At 40.6% G+C, this 19,337-nt stretch overlaps 1 protein-coding gene across 4 annotated transcripts in view; it reads right to left on the bottom strand.

The window, feature by feature from the left end:
* The window catches only part of Arhgap18 (Rho GTPase activating protein 18), a 209,479-nt gene that overhangs the window by 30,490 nt on the left and 159,652 nt on the right, over positions 1 to 19,337 (bottom strand). For all 4 annotated transcript variants that reach the window (XM_060373719.1, XM_060373718.1, XM_060373720.1 and 1 more), the window contains 5 exons: positions 14,417 to 14,582; positions 12,015 to 12,106; positions 5,888 to 5,965; positions 4,085 to 4,244; positions 2,418 to 2,500 (listed from right to left, as the gene is read on the bottom strand). In XM_060373719.1, coding sequence (XP_060229702.1) covers positions 2,418 to 2,500; positions 4,085 to 4,244; positions 5,888 to 5,965; positions 12,015 to 12,106; positions 14,417 to 14,582 — 579 coding nt within the window. The remainder of the gene's footprint in view (positions 1 to 2,417; positions 2,501 to 4,084; positions 4,245 to 5,887; positions 5,966 to 12,014; positions 12,107 to 14,416; positions 14,583 to 19,337) is intronic.

Raw genomic sequence — 19,337 nt, 5'->3', positions numbered from 1 at the left:
TCTTAAAAAAAAAAAAAAAACCTTAAAACTATAAAAGGTATAATGGTGGGTAACCATATCAACACAGACCCTTTCTGGATAAGTATAAATAAGTCTCTGTTATTTTTCCAAGTCAAACCCAGGTACAGCTCCTTGATCCAATGTGTGATAGCCTAAGAGAAAAGCAATGCTGGAGCAGCAGTGCCCAAAGCTCTGTCCTTCTCCATCGGCACCAGAACGCTGTGCTCCTCTCTGCCCTAACCCTCGGGTTTACCCTGGGCCTGTCTTTCACAAACATCATGCAGGGTTCTCCCCTTCCAGACGACCATGGAAGGAGCAGCACAAGGGCTGCATAAAGAGAAGGAACTTTACAGTAAGCTTCCCCGAGTTACGCCTCAAAGGAGCTTCCCTTCTCCCTTGTGGGACTAATTTACAGTTTATAAACGTATAATTTGTCTCATACTTTTTATGATGCTTCTGTTAGTAGGCTTTTTGTTTGAAACCTTCCTCAAAGCCAGCTAAATAAGTAAAATTATTTAACTGTATCTCACAGAATTTGACAAAATAGCATTTTCACATTTAATTACAAACATACTTTCAGCAAACTCACATTAAAGAAGTGTTTAACCATCCCTATACATGCATCCATATATAAACAGAATAATAAAAGAATATGCCTAGAGTTTGAAGGCCAAGTCCAAAGAAGGGCTCTAGAGCACCATCGCTCACTAGCAACTATCATGGAATGTACTTCCTCCAAATGGTCTCAAGAGGGGTAGGTCACTTGAACTTATGGGTTTTTCAGGTCCTCTTACACTGCTCATTCTCATGGGCCTGTCACACAAGCAAGGACCTCATGTATGAGAAAAGGATGTTCCTCTCCTTTCTGAGTTTGAGACTGTGTCAAGGATGTGGTTGGCCCAACTTTATCCTAGGCCAGTGGTAGCCAGAGTGTGCACACTCCTACACAGCTGTTTTGCTCGTCCAATTCTGAAATAAATTGATCCAGGGTTGACCTGTCTCAGTAGCAAACCCAAAGCTGCCTCCTGAACTCAATAAACTTTGCACTGTGACTTGTTGACTGACAGTTCATGTTCCTTGATAATACTCCTTCTGAACATGACAAGAAACACAGAATGTCTACCACAGGAGAACTTCCAAGGCCTTGTTCCTTCACTCAGAAACATATTTGTACTTCACAGATTGTCAGTGCATGACTGAGACAACCTACAGACAGTTTTTCTGGGGGTTATTGTACAGATGGCGAGTCCATAACCATCATGGCAGGGAGCATGGCAAGGCAGCCGGCAGCAGGCATGGCACTAAGGGAGTAGTTGAGAGCTTACATTTTGCTGCACAAGCAGAAGACAGGCTGCCCTAATGACACACCTCCTGTAACAAGGCCGCACCTCCGAATCCTTCCCGAACTGTCCCACCAACTGGGGACCAAGTATCCATACAAATGAGCCTACGGAAGACATTCTCATTCAAACCACGATACCTAGCAACGCTAAACTTACTTGCTTCTAAGGAACACTGACCAGTGTGAAAACAATCCACACCGATCCAAAGAACCTCTAATGATATTACTACAAAGAGCATAGAAATCAGAACCTCAGCTCCTTAGAGAAGTAACTTTATGTTAGCAAATATTTCAGTTGGCCACTGTGACTTATGTCAAACTCTGCCACTTGTGCCCATAAACACCTGTCACATCTTTAGAAAACAGTGAGAGCAGGCACTTGCATTTTAAATGTTTATGTGGTGGTGTGAAAGAAAAATAGCCTCCTTAGGCTCACAGAGTGGCACTATTAGGAGGTGTGGCTTTGCTGGAGTAGGAGGAGGAGGCGTGGTCTTGTCCGAGGAAGTGTGTCATTCTCTCTGGCTGTGGCCTGCCCTTCAAGATGTAGAACTCTCATCTCCTTCTCCAGCAACATGCCACAACATGCTCCAGACGGCATGCTGCCATGCTTCCTGCCTTGACAATAACAGACTACACCTTTCCTTTCTAAGAGTTGCCGTGTTTCTTCACAGGATTAGAAACCTTGACTAAGCTCGTTTGTAGGGGATCAACATTCAAGTCCCCCATCCATATAAGGAGGCTCAAAAGACATAGACCTCCATCTCCCAGGGATTGCATGCCTTCTCACTACCATGGGCACCTGTGCATACAGAGTGCTCATACACAGATGCAGGCACACAGACATATATATACAATATACACATATATATTAAACTCTTATAATATTAATAAAATTACCACCTAGCAAGCTAAGAGCAAAAGGCTGCCTCTCAATGTCTGTCCTTAAAAGCACTTGTTTCCATTTCAGATGAATATTACTGTTTCCAAAATAAGCATCACACTGTTTTTTCCACAAATAATGAAAAGTTGCTCTGCACAGTTCTAAGAAATATTTAGTGTAAATTAAGCAGCTGACCTTCAGCGTGTCTCTGTTTGCATCAGGAAGAAGGATGACAAGGAGGTTCAAAGCCTGCAATTGATGTTTTCTGGTTGGAAGACCTGTAGATAGATGAAAGAAATCTTAAAACTTTAGGGGAACACTTTTTTTTTTCTCTTATTTTTTAAAGGAAAAAAAAAAAAACAAGTTATTCGGTGTAAACATTACAGTGAAACATGGGACACCATGGCTGAGCAGCCAGCCTCATCAAGAGTGTTTGCTGGAGATGGTGGAGGAAGCTGCTCAGAGGACCCTCAGTCCTAGGATGCTAGCTTCCTGGTATGACCACAGGATGAGCAGCCTTAGGTTTGCAGACATGCCACAGTGATTTGGAAATAATTCTAAGTTAACATGGGGAAGATTGGACTGCGCAGGGTATGCTACCGAGGCTGCTCCTTCAGCACTGAAGGCTGTTTCTTCTAATGTCAAGGGAATAAGACACAAGAGAAGAGGCTATGTCTTCTGACAAGCATAGGAACATCAGGGCCTGGAACACAACAGGCGTCCAATAAATGCTTAGGGGATGGACGAGAAACCCAATGGCAAGTGAAGCCTGGAGGAGCTATACATTTTTTTCATTGGCACCTATTAGTCAGAGAGATTTAGAATCTTATCGGTACGGTTTTGTCAGCCAGTAAAAAGTTCGGTTTATATCCAGGGGATGTATTCAAAATAACACAACTTAATCATTAAAAATATTTTAATGAAAGATCACTTTGTTTTTGTTTTTTGCTTGAAGGAGAAGTCTGTTAAGAAAAACAAAGACATTGAATATCAATTTTCTTATCTTCTTTAGATATTTCGAAAAACATGTTATTATACAAGATAACTTAGGCACTCCTCTAAAAATTGCACACCTAAAAAATAGCATGCAACAGTGCTAATGGGTACCTTATGACTGTTATTGTTAATAATGACCTCATTCACTCACAAAATGTTTCAGTTTGGAAGTTAAAGATAGGACTACTTGAATACAATAGTATTGTAATACAATACTGTTTCCTGCCCTGTTGGCCCCTAGGAGTAAATGGAACAATCATAGCAGTATATAAACCTTGTAAGATCCCGATTCCCTGGAAAGGAATCAGGGCCGATTACATACTTTACTTTGGAGTTTTCCAGGACCACAAAATGGCCACACAGCCGAATTTTGTGGCCCTCCACCAATGAGGCAGCAAAGCACTAGGGTCCCATCCTCCCACACAATTCCAGATTTAAGTTTCCAGGAAATGGCCATAGACACTATATCTCCTTGTGCTTTTATAATAACTGTTAATCCACAGTTTCTCCAGTGTGTGTTTATTTCAACACTTGGCAAGAAAAGCACATCAGAGATCTATGTGATTCATGCTCTTAAGAGAGAAACTCGAAGTTTCCAGGTCGTAACTCTAGATGTATTGTGTTCTTAAAAGCCATGCAACTAATCTGCACCTGAAAAGAACATTTTGCCATGTTTACTCAGGCATGTATATGTGGGAAAAGAAAGTCATGTGTGGCACTTTAGCAACCCTTGACATCCGTGAACCAACATGTCTAACCAAAGAGAGCTTGTTACGCTGTGCCTTATGATGCCAATTGTCACTGAGACGATTACTGTGGGAGGCACCCCCTCATACCCAGGCTGCTTCCAGATGGAAACCACTTACTCTGGACAGCCTGGAAGGCTTTGAGATACTCCACACTCAGCAGGGGCTGGGGCAGCTCTCTCAGAAAGAGCTTCAGCAGGCTGGCCGCATCGTGCTGTTTGACACTTTCCCAGTTGAAAGTCCCTTCATAAAACTTCGCTTCTAGCTCTTGGCAAAGATTCTAAGTGGCAAAAAAGAAATTAGCAGTAAGCACCTCCCCCCCCCCTTTAAAAATATGGTATTTTTTCCACCTTACAAGGTTTCTAATCTGTCAAGAAGTGTCAAAGTAGTGAAAATCAACATCTTTCTTTTACTTGGAGAAAGAAATGCCATTCCCAATTTTGACTGTCCTTTACATGGAGAAATTATACCCGAGGTTAAGAAATAAGTTTAAACATTTTCACATACATTAATTAGCAAAGGTTTAATTAAAAGATCGGTTAAAATCACTTTCCACTGGGCATGTCACCTAGATGCTACAAAGTGTCACATTAAAACAAACCATTTACCATTCAACATGAAGCTTTTGTTGAGCTATTCAGAGGCATATTACATAACAAAGCACACAAATCCATTCCTTGAGCAGACGGTACCTCTACTGTGTTACCGCTGAGAAATATAAAACCAAATCCTATAGATAAGGAGTCATAAAAATATATAAAGCTACCCGCTTTCACAGTTTTGGTGGCAGCGCAAGTCCACTGGGAGTCCATGCAGCAGAAGGATGCTCAGGTGCTTCTCCATAAGTCCCTATGGGATGTACCAACCCAACTACGACTGATTGCCACTAAGTCAAGTCAGTTCATGAACACCATTTTTCTGGATTCGTTTTTACTGTGGCATAAACCCTGTGAAGTCAGAAATCCTTCTAAGTTTCTATTCCTGGAACCATTCTCTCAAAGGATGGTTTAGGCTTGTGTTTTCTTTATTTGGTTTGCTCGTGGTGGTGGGGACAGAAACCTATGCCTTCTGTATTCTAGGAAAGTGCTCCCTACTGAGGCTATGGCCTCTGTTGTTATTCTGCTTACATTGGAGATTTATCATATTTTCTCCCAAGAAAACCCTCTTTTTTTTTTTTTTTTTTTTTTTTTTTGCCCTAATTGTTTTTGTAATTGGTGAGAAATACGGAAGTTACCTGAGAAACTTGGGTTAGAATCAAAGGTGAGCCAGGGAGGAAAAGGAAAGGAGCAGGGAGGGGGGGAAGATGAAGAGAGAAGAATTGAAGAGAGAGGGAGAGAGAGATGAAGAGACTAAAAGAGGAAAGAAAGAGGTGTATTCAAAAATTCAGTGGAGCAGAGAGAACAAACTTTTGCACACCATCTTTAAATCACTCACTAGGAGCTGGCTGCAGCATGATTCCAGCCTATGGCAACAAGCTGGGTATACCAGTTGACACAGTTGAAGCCACCTAACTGGCCTTCTTGGATATTGCACGTAGCTTACCTGTTCCTCCTGCCAAGAGCCTTAGTCTCCAGCCCACCTGGAGCGCCTATGACCCTGCTCCTTTTTAAAACCAAAACTCCGTTGCTATTACTCATACTGACTAAATCTTTCACCCAGCTCTCTACTGCCTCCTGAATAATGGCATTCGCATTATCATGGGATTATAATGGGTGAGGCAGGGAGTTGGAAAAATAACATTACAGAAAAAAAAAAGGAGGGGGGAGAGAAACTATCAACTGGACGTTCAGAGCCTTTACTGCTTTGTTTTATTGGCTTTGCTAACGGGGGTGAGGGGCGTGGAGGCTAAGCTGGTCTTTAAAATGCACAAGCACAATTAAACAATAAAATTGTACATTAACAGAATCGAAGCGTTTTGGTTACCTTGATTCTCATGGCAGCTCCTGGTATTCGTAGGAGGCCTTCAGTTTCCAGACCGCCTTCTTCAATCCGAGAAATCAGCTGTGGATAAGCCAACAAACATTGTGATGTAGGCAATTGTTACCAGGTAGTGTTTAACATCTGTTCCCCATGTCACTAAGTGAAAGCTGATTCTGATGGCATGCAAACTGGATTTTAAGTTTGGAGTGCCACGAGACGAACATCTTCAAAACTACACTAGATAGCACTGTATATACAAAAACCTGAGTTATGATTTGAAGAGAGTTCATCTTATTCTCCTTTGTAAAAGAAATGTGTAATTTCACACAACAGCTGCAGCTCTCCACAGGATCAGGGAAAAGATGTTCACTGTGTAAAAGCAACCCAGAACACCATTCTGCTTTTCCAGCAACATGCATGGTGCAATCAAATAAATGTCATGGAAGACTAGTATTTGCACATTTATATACTGTATCTAGTTTGTTTCAGGAAACAATATTTTTTTTTTATATGAAAAACAAAAACTGTGTTGCTACTACTCATTTTAAGCTTCTGGTGGCAAGCTTAAAGAAGGATGCATTAAAATGGGGCTTCTAAGTAATACTAACACTCAATAAAAAGGCACGTATTAAGCACAATGATTCCACTAAAATGAACTAAAATAAAAATGGAGCAGCCATGGGACTGGAGAAATGGCTCAGTGGTGAAGAGCACACACTACTCTCACAGAGGACTCATTTTCAGATCCCGACTACCATGTAGATGGCTCACGACTGCCTGAAACTCCAGGTGGAGAGGTATCAGGTGGAGAGGCCTTTGGTCTTTATGGGCACCTGTATTTACGTGCACACACCCACACAAAAATACACATAATTTAAAAGGTGAGTAAATACACATTTAAAAAAAAACCTATCACAAAAACCAGGCAAGTACGGAATATTACAGAGGCAAATTGTTAGAAAGCTGCTAGTAACATAAAAGAGTGGAGTCATGTGCTTCCTGACAGGGAGCTTCTAGTTGGAAAACCTGGGTTACACATCCCTTGGGCAGGATGTGGAATTTTATAGAGGACACAGCATCCTCTGCTATGTTTAGGGAGATCACTTTCCATCCCCTCCTCATAAATACAATGCAGTTGCTGGCACTAGGTGTGTCTTTTCTGTAGCCCATCCCCCCATCTCAAAAGTCTATTTTATAAAACCCAGACCTGGCCTCCAAGCATCTCCAATCTTAGTTGAATGTTTTCTTCACACCTTGAGGCATAAAACCCCCCAGGGTGCAAAGGAATATTTAAAAAAAAACGCTTTCTTTGGGAAACCCTCTGTTAATGATTAATCAGGCTCCGCAGGCCACACAGAGCTTATTGTTTTTCTTTTTAATAGAAAAGTGTCTATTAGGGACAAAGCCTAGCATGCTTACAGAGGGTTTTGGACCTCTGCCTACTTGTTCCAAAAGCAGGTGTACCATTGCATTTGGATCCCTAACGACCTTATCTGTAGATTTTGACCAGGAAACTCACTGATATAGAGAGATTCCGATGCTCAAATTCGCCTAAGAACACATTACGGGCTAAGGCACCACTGATGAGTCAAAAAAGTACATCAATTTTTAAAATTCAAATTTCTCCTAGACCACATCTTTCAAGTTCCATGGTAGAGAAACTCAGAGCAAAAGGATTATGAATTATTTGAGATTAAAAGGATGTCATTCAATAAAGTATTTCATGCCAAGTATTAAAATATTCCATGTACGACCAATTTTCATTTTATTTCACCTTATAAAATATTTGCATGTCTTATTAAAACATCCAATTGAATGCAGGTTGCTGAAGTCAATTACTTTTTAGCAGTCTACACCTTTCACTTTCATTAAGTACAGAAGAACATTGTGGCTTCTAAACAGCTGAATGGGCTTCATTCTGAATGCTGCATTGGAATCTTTTTATAGCATTCTCTGGTACTGGATCCCAACATCAGGAGTTACATGTGCGCTGTCTGAAACAATACCATGGATTATCTGCTACTTCTCACTTTGAAAAAGCATGTATTTTAGCTATATTATTAATTCTCTACATATTAACTTTTATATTAATAGGACACATACTCCAGCTTTCTTTTAATTTTTTAAGACCTGAAAATAGACAAAAATAATTGTACTTAATTATGCTGTTTGGGAAACTTAGGCATTTCATATTTCAATGATCCATAATATTTCTCAAAATATAAATCACAATGCATGTATACCTATACATGTGGGTGGATTGTGCATGTGTCTATGTATGAGTGTATCTTTGAGTATGTGTGCATATGTGTCTCTGTGTGTACATGTGTATGTATGTGTATGTGTGTGTGAGTCTGTGTGTACTGCAAAATACAATGGAAATGAAATCAGACTCCTTTGGCACACCAGTGGTTTCTCTGATTGTCTTGACAACAAAAACACTGCATTTGAAATTTTGATCAGAAAGTGCACTTTTTCCATAATGAAAAGTGAACATTTTTCTTCTAAAAATAAACCACTCTTAATGGTTAAACAAACTATCTTTTGCCTTTGAGGGGTTCGGGGAGAAAAAGAAAAGAACAGTCAGGAAAAAAAAAAGTAAAAGACGAAAGTTACTGATATAACTTTGGTTAGTGTCTCCCGATGCACACTTTCTTTCAGCGGTATAGATGAGGCCTCTGGAGTCTGGGAGTGAATGTTGCTATAAATCAAGTGCTTCCTCTTTTCCCTTGTTACAGAACTGAAGGGCAGACAATGAAGGTGTGGGCCAATAACCCAAAGAAGCTCCTCACGACACATCTCTGTGGTTGAGGTCTTCAAACACAAAGCATATGCCAACTGGTGAGAGCTACCTGCCAGTCAGTGCCTTAATCACCCCCTTAATTCTTAATATGAAAAAAAAATTGAAATACTGATTCAGAACAGTAGGCTGTCAGAGTCTCTACGATGTTTTTAAAAAAGTTGAAAAAGAATTAACTTCCAAAAAAAAAAAAAAAGAATGGAGTTAGTCAATTGGCATGGAGCACGTCTCGCCCCTGGGGGCAATGGTCTCCTGAACCTACTCAGACCTCGGACACCACCACTGCTAGTTCTAGAACTGATGCAGGATGTTCCAACGAGGGGGTTAAGGCTTCTCATAATATTTCCTATAAGCCCATACCTGTTTGTCTATATCCCCCATTTTTATTCATTATTAGCCAGATAGAGCCAAGTAGTTGTGGTAATGATACTTGCTTTTTTGCCCAATGCTGGAATGCTAGTAAATTTAGGTATGCCCTGGTTACTCGCATGCCTCGCTGGGTGCCTGTGCCCATTGATGCCCCTCACGCTATGACTTTCTTCAGACAGGAAAGGGATCTTGGAACTACAGCCACCATTGTTACTACCATCTCATTGGCGGCTGTTGGAGCTACCACCAGGGCATTAGCCATGAGTCATACTGGGCAGACTGCTCAGACCCTGAATAATCATTTAGCCAATGTAGCTCATGCCTTAGTTGTACATAAAGGAATTAATGCTCAACTAAAAGGAAGCTTGATGGTGTTCAATCAGAGGATTGACCTCTTGCAGGAGCAAATTGATACCCTATGGCAAATCGCTCAACCTGGCTGTCAATGAAAGTATGCTGGACTTTGTGTCACTAGCATACAACATGAGAATTTCTCCTGTGCTGCAAATCTGTCTAAACAATTGTCGAGCTATATTTTAGGTAACTGGACTGGAGAATTCGATACTACGATGGAGCAGCTGAGAGTGGCCATTGTCACAGTAAATTCTACCAGAATGGACGCAGGACTAGCCACAGGATTATCAACATGGATTGCTGCAGCCATGAATCATCTGAAGGAATGGGCGGGCATGGGAGCATAAGCAGGCCTTCTGGTGTTGGTCTCCTTGGTTTGCCTGTGGTATATGTGCAAGATTAGAGTCTCACAACAGTGTGATGCAGCCATGATCATTCAGGCCTTTACAGTCATTGAAGCAGGACATTCTCCCCAAGCAGGGTTGGATACCATAAAAAGCTAAAATGATACGCTCAGGATGCGAGGCTAAGCACTGCACTCAGGGTCAGCCGCTTTCGACCCAGAGAAGAGCATGTCTGATTGCATGCGGGTTGATGCCCCAGGTCCCGCCTCTGAGAAAAAGGTATCGGATGGGTCTGATGCTCTTTGGGTGGATGACACCTAAATGAACATCGGTACAAAGTCCCAATTTATTTCTAATATCAGAGATCAGACCTCTACTCTTGCCTGATGCGTCTAAAACAAAAAGGGGGAACTGTAGAGAGCTGCGGAATGCTATGCCTTAAAGATGGAGCTGGTTTCCGCCTTCCACCTTCCCGATGGTGAGTGCTCTCTGTCAGGAACAATTCCACATTTGGCTAAGGCTGAGGATCTGGCTTGCTTCCATGTATGTGGACCTGTCTGCATTGCCCACGTGGCACGCCTGGGTTGGCTACCCAGAGGCTATTTAAGCTGTGGGCTGGCTTTCCCCAGGGTCCGAGGATTGTTCAAGGTTCCTGAATAAACTGCATTGAAAAAAAAAAAAAGAATCAAAATTTCAAGAAAATTGAGAGATTTTTTTTTCCTCCTCTGACAAACCACAAGCAGTCAGTATTCAGCCTCAGCTATGAACTGAAGCTTCATTTCACATTATATTCAACAGATTCTTCATGTGATGATGAGCTATATGAGCCAACCCAAGTGCTACCACTGTAGTGGCCAGAGAGTCAGGCAAACACTAATCTAGATGCCGCAATGACAATTTTTTTTTTTTTTTAGAAGTAACCAGCATTTGGATTGGATTTCAGGGTTTAAGCCATGCAGGTCACCCTCTGTCTGCGGTATGGTGAACCTCCTCCCATCAGGTGAAGATGCAAAAGCACAGCCTGAGATTTGTAAAGAAACTGTTCTTCCTCAAGACTGCAGCATCAACTCTTAACTCTTGCTCAAGTTGCTGTCCTGGGGTCTTGTTCCATATATGTCAGACTTTCTGGATCCCATTAGCTGCATGAACAAAATTATTAAAAGAAGCCTTTCCACATACACATAGGTATAGAAAGAAATAAGTAGAGCTGTAGACAGACACATGGATATAGACTCTATTGGTACTGGAGGATTTGACCGAAGTCAGATACAGATAGGATATGGCTTTAGAATATATCTTTGCATAGTAACACCATCCTTTCAACATAAGAAAAACAATGGAATATGTAATCTCTACACACTAGCTTCTTTACCTTAATTGAAATAACTATTATTAACTATTAATACAGACCTAGGCTCAACAGGCAGTGACTGGAAAACTCTACAGAACACCCATCAAAAGACATGTTAGATACAAGTTTGGATACAGTGACAATCAAGAGGAGTAAAACAGCAGAAGCAAGAGGCTAACATGGGAAATAACTGATGGAAACAGAACAGTGAGTACCAAATAGACCGAGCCTTAGGATTAGCCGAGTCAACCAACTGAAAAACCATCTCTCCTGTCCCGAGAAACTGATACACTGAGGCTGTTGCAAAGGATCTATATCTTGGCCTGCCTTCCTTACCGTATTTTCTTGGGTTTTATCAAACGTAATCTGGTCAGCACAATCATGGTTCAGAAGTTGAGCTGAAATTCCTTTTATTGCTACAGATAATCTCCTTATGAATAATTGAGTGCTGACTACACAAGCGACTTGATAGTTTAGCAATCATTTTCTAATTCTACTTGATGGTTTCTTTGCCTGCTTTGGACATTAGCACTGTTAAATTAAGTTGGGCATCCTCACTGCAAAGAGGAAAGCTTGAGAAATACACACATACATGAAATATTCATGAGGGTTCAGTTCCCTAGGAATTTATACACAGCCCCCACTCCTATGTATTATGGAACTGAAATCTCAGTTACACAAAGGCAGCTAATATAAGACAGTTACAGTCATATCATAGAAAGCATCACTATGAGATAAAAATTATGAGAGACCTTGAAACAAATTTGCTTCCTGAATAGAAAAATTAAAATATATATTAAAATAAAAAACAGCACACCAGTTGGAAAAACTGTATCAGAACAGCCTGAGTGTAAAATGCTACTATTAGCCTAAGTGTGTACCTGCTGCTCTGGCCAGTTCAGGCCTACTTACTTTTTGAAAGATCAAGGGTATTCGAGTTCCCGGCACTTTCCTTTGATCTTGTTCTAACAATATGGTTAATGGAATACCAAAAAGACCAGAATCTGCAACAAGAAAACAAAAGCTCTTCACTTCCATCAACCTATAAAACAGTAATAGAAACTGAAAATGTGAGATTTCTTACATTGTCATTTATTGGTCAGATTATTTACTGAGCACCTAAGGGATTGACACCATGAAGTCACTAGGTAGACACAGACCAACACAGCCAAACCATGGCTGTGTCTTCTAAACACTCCAGCAGGGATAGGTATCTGAACAAATGATTGCGAAAAGTCACTGAAATAATTAGAGCAAACTGCTGCAAGAAACAAACACACTATTATGAGGACATGGAAATTATTCAAACAGTTGATGAGGTACAATCAAATTACAAGTTCTGACGCATAATGGAACACCACTCCCTCCTGCCCCCTTTTACTGAATGGATATTGAACACTCCTTGATACAGCTAAATATTTGCCTTTTGAAAATTCAACTGATTTTACAATCCTGGTCTATTAATGGGTCTTCCAAAAATGTAGTAGACAGCTAGTATTCTTACATTTAAATTCTCTTGCTTGCTTGTGCTCTCTGTCTCTCTGTCTGTCTCTCTCTCTGTGTGTGTGTGTAATGATGGATAATATTTATGCATTTTCCAAACTCATCTCTTATGCCTTAAGTTCAAAATGAACATAACTCCTACCTACGAGCTTCTTCTATCTTTTGGGTTGAGGGTTACCGAAGAAGAGCTCTGACCTTTAGGAATGACATAATCAAATAATCAAATAAATATCATTCATCTGTGTGCAAGGAGAAGAGACTGGCCTGGGATATAAGGATACTGAAAAGCCATTTAAAAAAAATAGTAGATTGCCTTTTGGCCTGATCATCAAGAAGAGATGTAATCTCAAGGACTCCAAGCATTCAAGGTATAGGGATTATCTTGAATAAGAACTATAGATATTTTTAAAAACTACAAAGAACTTATTCTGTTTTCATTTAAACGATGAGAGATTTGATAAGAATGTTTTAATGTTTCCCTCCAACATATAAGAAAACCAAAAATTATAACAAAATTAAACATACAAACAAGAATAGCACACCTCTGTAAGCCACTTTAAAGTCTTGGGCATACGATCATAGCTATTCAAACTATATTCCTACTTTATAATTGAAAAAAGTCTTATGATGAGTTTTGACAGAAGCATCTGAAGTCCTCATTCTTTATAAGGACTTGGGGGAAAACAATAAACTCAGAAATTCACCACTGCAAGCCTTAAGCTAATATACTCTAAAGAACTGAGCACAGAATAGGGTCTTTAGTGTCACCATGACAGGGACACACAGGCAAGGTACACTTCAGTCGTACAGAGAAACTGTCTCTACAGCTTAAAGCAGGTACATAATTTTCTTGGCTCATGTTACCATAGCAACTCAATAATCCTCATTCCCAGGGCCTCCTTAGGAGACACCTGTGAGGTTAAACAAGAGGACAGAGATTCCTAAACAGGAAAGCTTTGTCACTAGAGAATTACCTGCATTTCCAGACCAAGAAACAAAGAGAAAGAAGGAATAATGGTGTCTGCTCTTCATCAGGTTATCAGCATTAGTCTGTTGATGTAATAGATAAGCAAGCTGCTTACAATATCAAGATGCCACGTGGAGAGTGAGTACAATGTAGTGACACTACCTCTCACAGTGGCATTGTTTTCTTTACAGAGAAAAGAATATTTTGTCAAATACTTTTAAAAAAATACAATGTGGGGTCAGTGAGATACTCATCAGGTCAAAGGGCTTGCCACGTAAGTTGAAAAACCAGAGTTCCAGCCTGGGAACCCACAGTGAAAGGCGAAAACTGACTCGCAGGAGTTGTCCTCTGACCTCCACCCTCACACTGTGGTGCTTGTATGGCCACACTCACATGTACATTACAAGCACACGATAAGAAGTTACATTTAAATTTAAAAAACAGACCGTAAGTGAACATAGGGACAGCCTGTTAGCCAACCCACATTTCATCACGGAATAACAAAAGTAATTACTCAGCAGCCAGACATCGAAAGCCAACTTTTAAGGTCTGCTCTTGGAAATAAAAAATGCTTACCAAAACATCTCTCCTTCAGACATACAGTTTTCTAAAGAGGAAACCGTGAACATTAGAATTTCTTAAAATTACAATTCCCTTCTATGAGAGCTAAATTATTTGGTTGTGTGTTCTCTGTTTTATCAATTTATAAAAAGTAACTGAGAACTGAAACTCCGAATGTCTTCAAGTCTCGGATTATTTGAATTGTCTTCCATCCCACTCCCAAGAATACCACCCAAGAGCCAACTCCAGTTTTGCTACTTTAGTTAGCCAAATCTAACTTTACCTTTTGTTTTGATTTTCACAGCTTTCTGTTGTTTGAGTTCAATGCCCAATACATCATACAAGGCAGTCAGTTCAATTAGAGCAAGAATGCAAACTTTCTTCATGTCTTGGGGTGCCAAGTCTCCAATCCTCGTAGTACCTGTTTTATCTTTTGGTAGCCTGAAACTCTAAAATAAATAAATAATAAATAAGCAAGCAAACAAACAAATAAGTAAATAGAGATTAACTAAAAGTTTATCAGTATCTAGCCCCTTTTGGTGAATGATCAATTGGTCAGTAAACACGGTGGGGCTGTAATTTGGATTAAATATGCTAGAGAAGTTTGTTAATTTTGTGCCTTGTTTCTTACATATAATGTGTTTAATAATAAAGGAGGCTAAGTCATTAGATAGTTTGAGGAAGACACACCACATAACAGATACACCACGTACAGACCTGTGATTCACCCATGTCATCTCGACTTTCTTTAGGGGCTTGCCCTGAATTCCTTCATTAAGCTGCTAAGGACAATCAACCCTTCCTCTCAAGCATCCTTCCTCAAAGTGCGGTCCAGGGAATCTTGTGGGTACCAGCTAGTCCAAGAGGTCAAGCTTATGAGCCAAAAGTTAACTTTAATAAGGATACTAAGACATATTTTTTTTTCTTTTCTAATCTCACTCTCTTATGAGAGTACAGTGGACTTTTCTAGAAAGAAAGGGCAGGTATATTCTAACAAACAAAAGCAAAAAGAGTTGTTTTCACATTTAAAGGGGTTTGTATGCCAAAATAGTGAACCTTAATGTTTTATTTTATTTTATTTTTAACTGAAGATGTTTTCTGGTGCTAGAAACCAAACGGTTCATTTCCCTTTCTCTTTTTCTTTTTTTTTTTTTGCATATTGACAATTAAAACTGGCATCCTGTGCATGCTTGGAAAGGATCTCATGTTTACCCAGCAGTCTGTTACTAAGATATAGTTCCAGCTGCAACCCTAACTTCTTATTTAATAAATAGCCACAGAATAGCAAAACACAGCGGTCCACATGTTTTAACCCCGATACTCAGAAGGCTGAGGCAGGATGATTGCTGTGTGTTGGGGGAGGGGGGCAACACAAGTTACATAGTGAATTTAGTGAATTTCAGGGCAGCCTAACGACAAAGTAAGACTCTGTCTCTAAAAATTACATGTATCCATAGGTCAATCAATGTACATAAAAGATTTTGAGGTCTTAAATCACTTTACGACCATAATTAAATTATAAGACCATAAATGTTTGAGAGAACATTTCCTAGTAGAGCATAGAGGTAGTCTGTAAAACATCAGTAACTTCTGGAGATTGTGTATCCTTTTTTTTCTTTTTTTTTTAAACCCTGACAGGGTTTCTCTGGGTACCCTTGGTTGTCCTGAACTCATGTTGTAAACCTGGCTGGCCTTGAACTCACAGAGATCCTCCTGTCTCTGCCTCTCCAAGTGCTGGGATAACAAGCATATGTTTCCTATGCTTGGTTGGGTCGCCTCTCGAGTACACTAACCTCAACTCTCAAGAGAGTGAGTATCCACCAAAAAAAGGAAAGGTGTCATTCTGAACTTCTGGTAATGAGCTTTTCTCTGAGAATATTAAGCAAAACAATAGGGGTGGGCATCATGGTTGGGGGACTTGAAGTGCATTTTAATTGTCCATTAATTTGGCCTCCAGGGTGTAACACAGAGCAGAGTGTGCGGCAGGGGGTACACGCTGTCTCAGTCAGTTAGGAGTGGGGTTAGGTTTTCATCGCTGTGATAAATTCTTGCGAAAACACAACTTAAAGGAGAAAGTTTATTTACGATCATGGTTTCAATCCGTGGCAGTGGGAGGGAGGACACGGTGGTCAAACTCATCCCTAGCAGCCAGGAAACAGAAGGAGGGGTGGAAGGGAGGAAGGAAAGGAGGGACAGATAGGCAGGAGGTTGGTGGATTGACTGGGTGTAGAGCGCAGAGAGTGAGAGAGAGAGAGAGAGAGAGAGAGAGAGAGAACATAATGCTGCCTCTATCCCTTAGTCTGTAAAATGATGTAGAAATGCCAGAGATCCTACGGCCCTCCCTCAAGGGGTTAGAATCCAACAATCCATGTAAGCGCTCAGAGAGTAGTAAATAGGCCCACGCGCACACACTATATTTGCACCAAATATATGGGAGTTTTTTACACCATGTAGCCAAGACCAGCATTTAACTTCAGATTCTCCTGGCCCTCTCCATCAAAGTCTGAGATGCAGACTCATGCCCGCATGCCTAACCTATTGCCCTATCATTTCATTTGAAAGCCAGGCATGGTGGTACAACCTGTAATCCCAGCACTCAGGAGGCAAAGGCAGGCAGATCTCCATGAGTTCGAGGCCAGCCTGGTCTACAGCACAAGTCTAGGACAGCCAAGGCTACACAGAGAAACCCTATCTTAACATCCTCCCCTACCCCACCCCCCAAAAAAAAATCATTTGAAAATGTTTGTTTGTTTGTTGTTTGTTTTTGGTTTGGTTGTTCCTGCATGGTATGAAAAGGAAAGAAAAAGGATCAATACTCATATTTGATGAATGGCATCTCAGTACATTGTGTAAAAGGTTCCACTATGTAAGAATCGTGCATATTCTAGGTGGGGCAAACAGGCTTTCAGAAAGCTTTGAGCATGGCCACATAGTCAATGGCATCAATTGCTGCACCTTCAGGCAGCTTTGCTCTTCTACTCCACTTCCTTACCCACCAGGCAGGTAAGGACAGTCTAGATTGATGGAGGACAGTGAGACCCTCAAGGGCAGGGCCACATGGCGATCACTTTTCCAGTGAGTCTGTACTTTGTGTGGTATAAAGCCCCAGTGTGTCTGTACTTTGCCATGGTTCAGGTGCTCTGCTACAGTCTAGGATGAGAATGAAGACATACCCCACACAGACAGGATGACCACAGCAAAGCTATTTCACCAGTGTTGTTCTTCTGTTGTTTTTTGAGACAGTCTTCCTTTGCAGTCCAGACAGAACACACATTCAAAATCCTCCTGCCTCCTCCTGCCAAGTGCTAGGATTTTTAGACATCTACTCTTCCCATGTTCTTCCATGGTCTCTGATGATTTGTCATATCTCCTGAGCTTTCATTTATTAAAGACAATTTTGGGCCTGGTACCCAATGTTGGGCCAACACCTGTCCCTGAGCCACAACAGAAGCCCTGAGCTTTTCTTCTCAGACCCAGAAAAAGCATGTCCCATTTCTCTCACACATGGCTCTGTACTTCTGTTAATGGCTTTGTTTTTAGAGCCGCTGAACCAACCATATCTACCCATTTACATGCTTAAGAAACAGCAGTTCAAGTGTTTCATTAAAATCAGTTGCTCTGGGTCTAATAAGCCATGTAATATAATTACATGAAAGTATTACTAAAGGTAAATGTTTAGAGAAACCTGAAATGTTATTAGTACAAACATTTCATTTACCTAGCAATATATGTCATGGGCTTGTTTATTTATTTATTTAAACATTGTGCTTAATAAAGGAGTTGGTTCTTTATCTCAATGTTTAATTCATAGCAGTTGTTTTAAATATTTATGAAGTTTCCTGTCATTTTATTTGTGTCTGTGTATGAGAGAGAGAGAGAGAAAGAGAAAAAAAAAGAAGAAAGGAAAGAGCATTCAGTGGACTAGATGGTTTGGTCCCTTGGCTAAAAGAAAGCAGTTAAGTTTCAAGAAGAGTAAAGTTTTTTTTGTTTTGTTTTTTTGTTGTTTTTTGAAAAAAAAAAAAAAAAGAAGAAGAAAGAAAAAAAGAGAAAAAGGAAATAAAAGAGAAAAATTTCCGGCTTGTATAAGGTTGCTAGGGATTCTGCACAACATAAATTAGTGAGGTAGCTCGTCCCAGCTGAACCCTTTGGCTGTAAAGGACAGCAGGTGGTGGAGGTGTCTCAGGGACTTGACTAGCAATGCCCAAGGCAAATCCTTCACTCACCAACCGCTCCCACTCTAGCCTGAAGTCGGAACTCAAAAGCAGAAGTGGCTCGGAGAGCAGGCCCTAGCATGCTTCATCATCTGACTTCTCTGCGCATTTGAAAGCTCGTATCTGCCTCACAGAGGTCACTCTAGAAACGCGCGGCAATTACAGAGCATCACTTCTGGACTAGGTACCACGTGTATAAAGCGTGTCGCAGGTAAGTTCGTAAATGGCTGCACCTTCAAAGATATTGAGTGGGATCTCCAAACGTGAGAGAAGAAATGAGGGGCTGCTGTGAGACCATAAAGAGTTTATAAAGACCGCTCAGTGCTGCCTCAAAAGGGAAGTGAGTGAGAAATGAGGTCACCCGAGAGTGCCTCGTTACATAAAGCCCACTGTTTGTTTACAGGGAGAGAGAAGGGTAGCGACAAATCGGCATTTAAGGTTCTACCTGTTTTGGTGCCTGCTTCTGAGTGGCCCCAGCAAGGAGTTGATGCTCACTTCATCAACAATGTTAAGGATGTGTGGGAACTACACAGCATGGCCACACATAGAAAGCATTTCTGAGCCATGGTTACGGACACGAACAGGTATAAATGTAGGTGACTAGCAGTCACCGAAAGTACGGTACTGATCACTGAAAGAGCACTTTCAAATATTTTATAGAGTTAAGAGCCAAGCAAAACTGAGTGTTCACAAGACAGACTAAAGTGTCTAGGTAAGCATGGAACTGCAGAAGGTAGACAAAGAAAAGTTATTTTATAACTTGGCCACGGCAGAAACAAAATCCAGAAGGTAGTCCAACACAAATTAACTTGGTAATAATAATAATAATAATAATAATAAATGGCAGACTGAGTTTTCAAACACCCTCAAAAAGATATTAATTATATTTTATTTTGTTGTTTGGGATGACAATTTAAGAATCAATAACACCTTTATTTTAAATAAACTTCATTTAGTCTTGCCCTATGGTAGCTTCAGGGTTTCCCATCTTCT

This window comes from Meriones unguiculatus, chromosome 20 (genome assembly GCF_030254825.1).
Source record: "Meriones unguiculatus strain TT.TT164.6M chromosome 20, Bangor_MerUng_6.1, whole genome shotgun sequence".
NCBI lineage: Eukaryota > Metazoa > Chordata > Mammalia > Rodentia > Muridae > Meriones > Meriones unguiculatus.
Note: the sequence above shows the minus strand (reverse complement) of the source record. Positions and strands in the feature narration are given on the sequence as shown.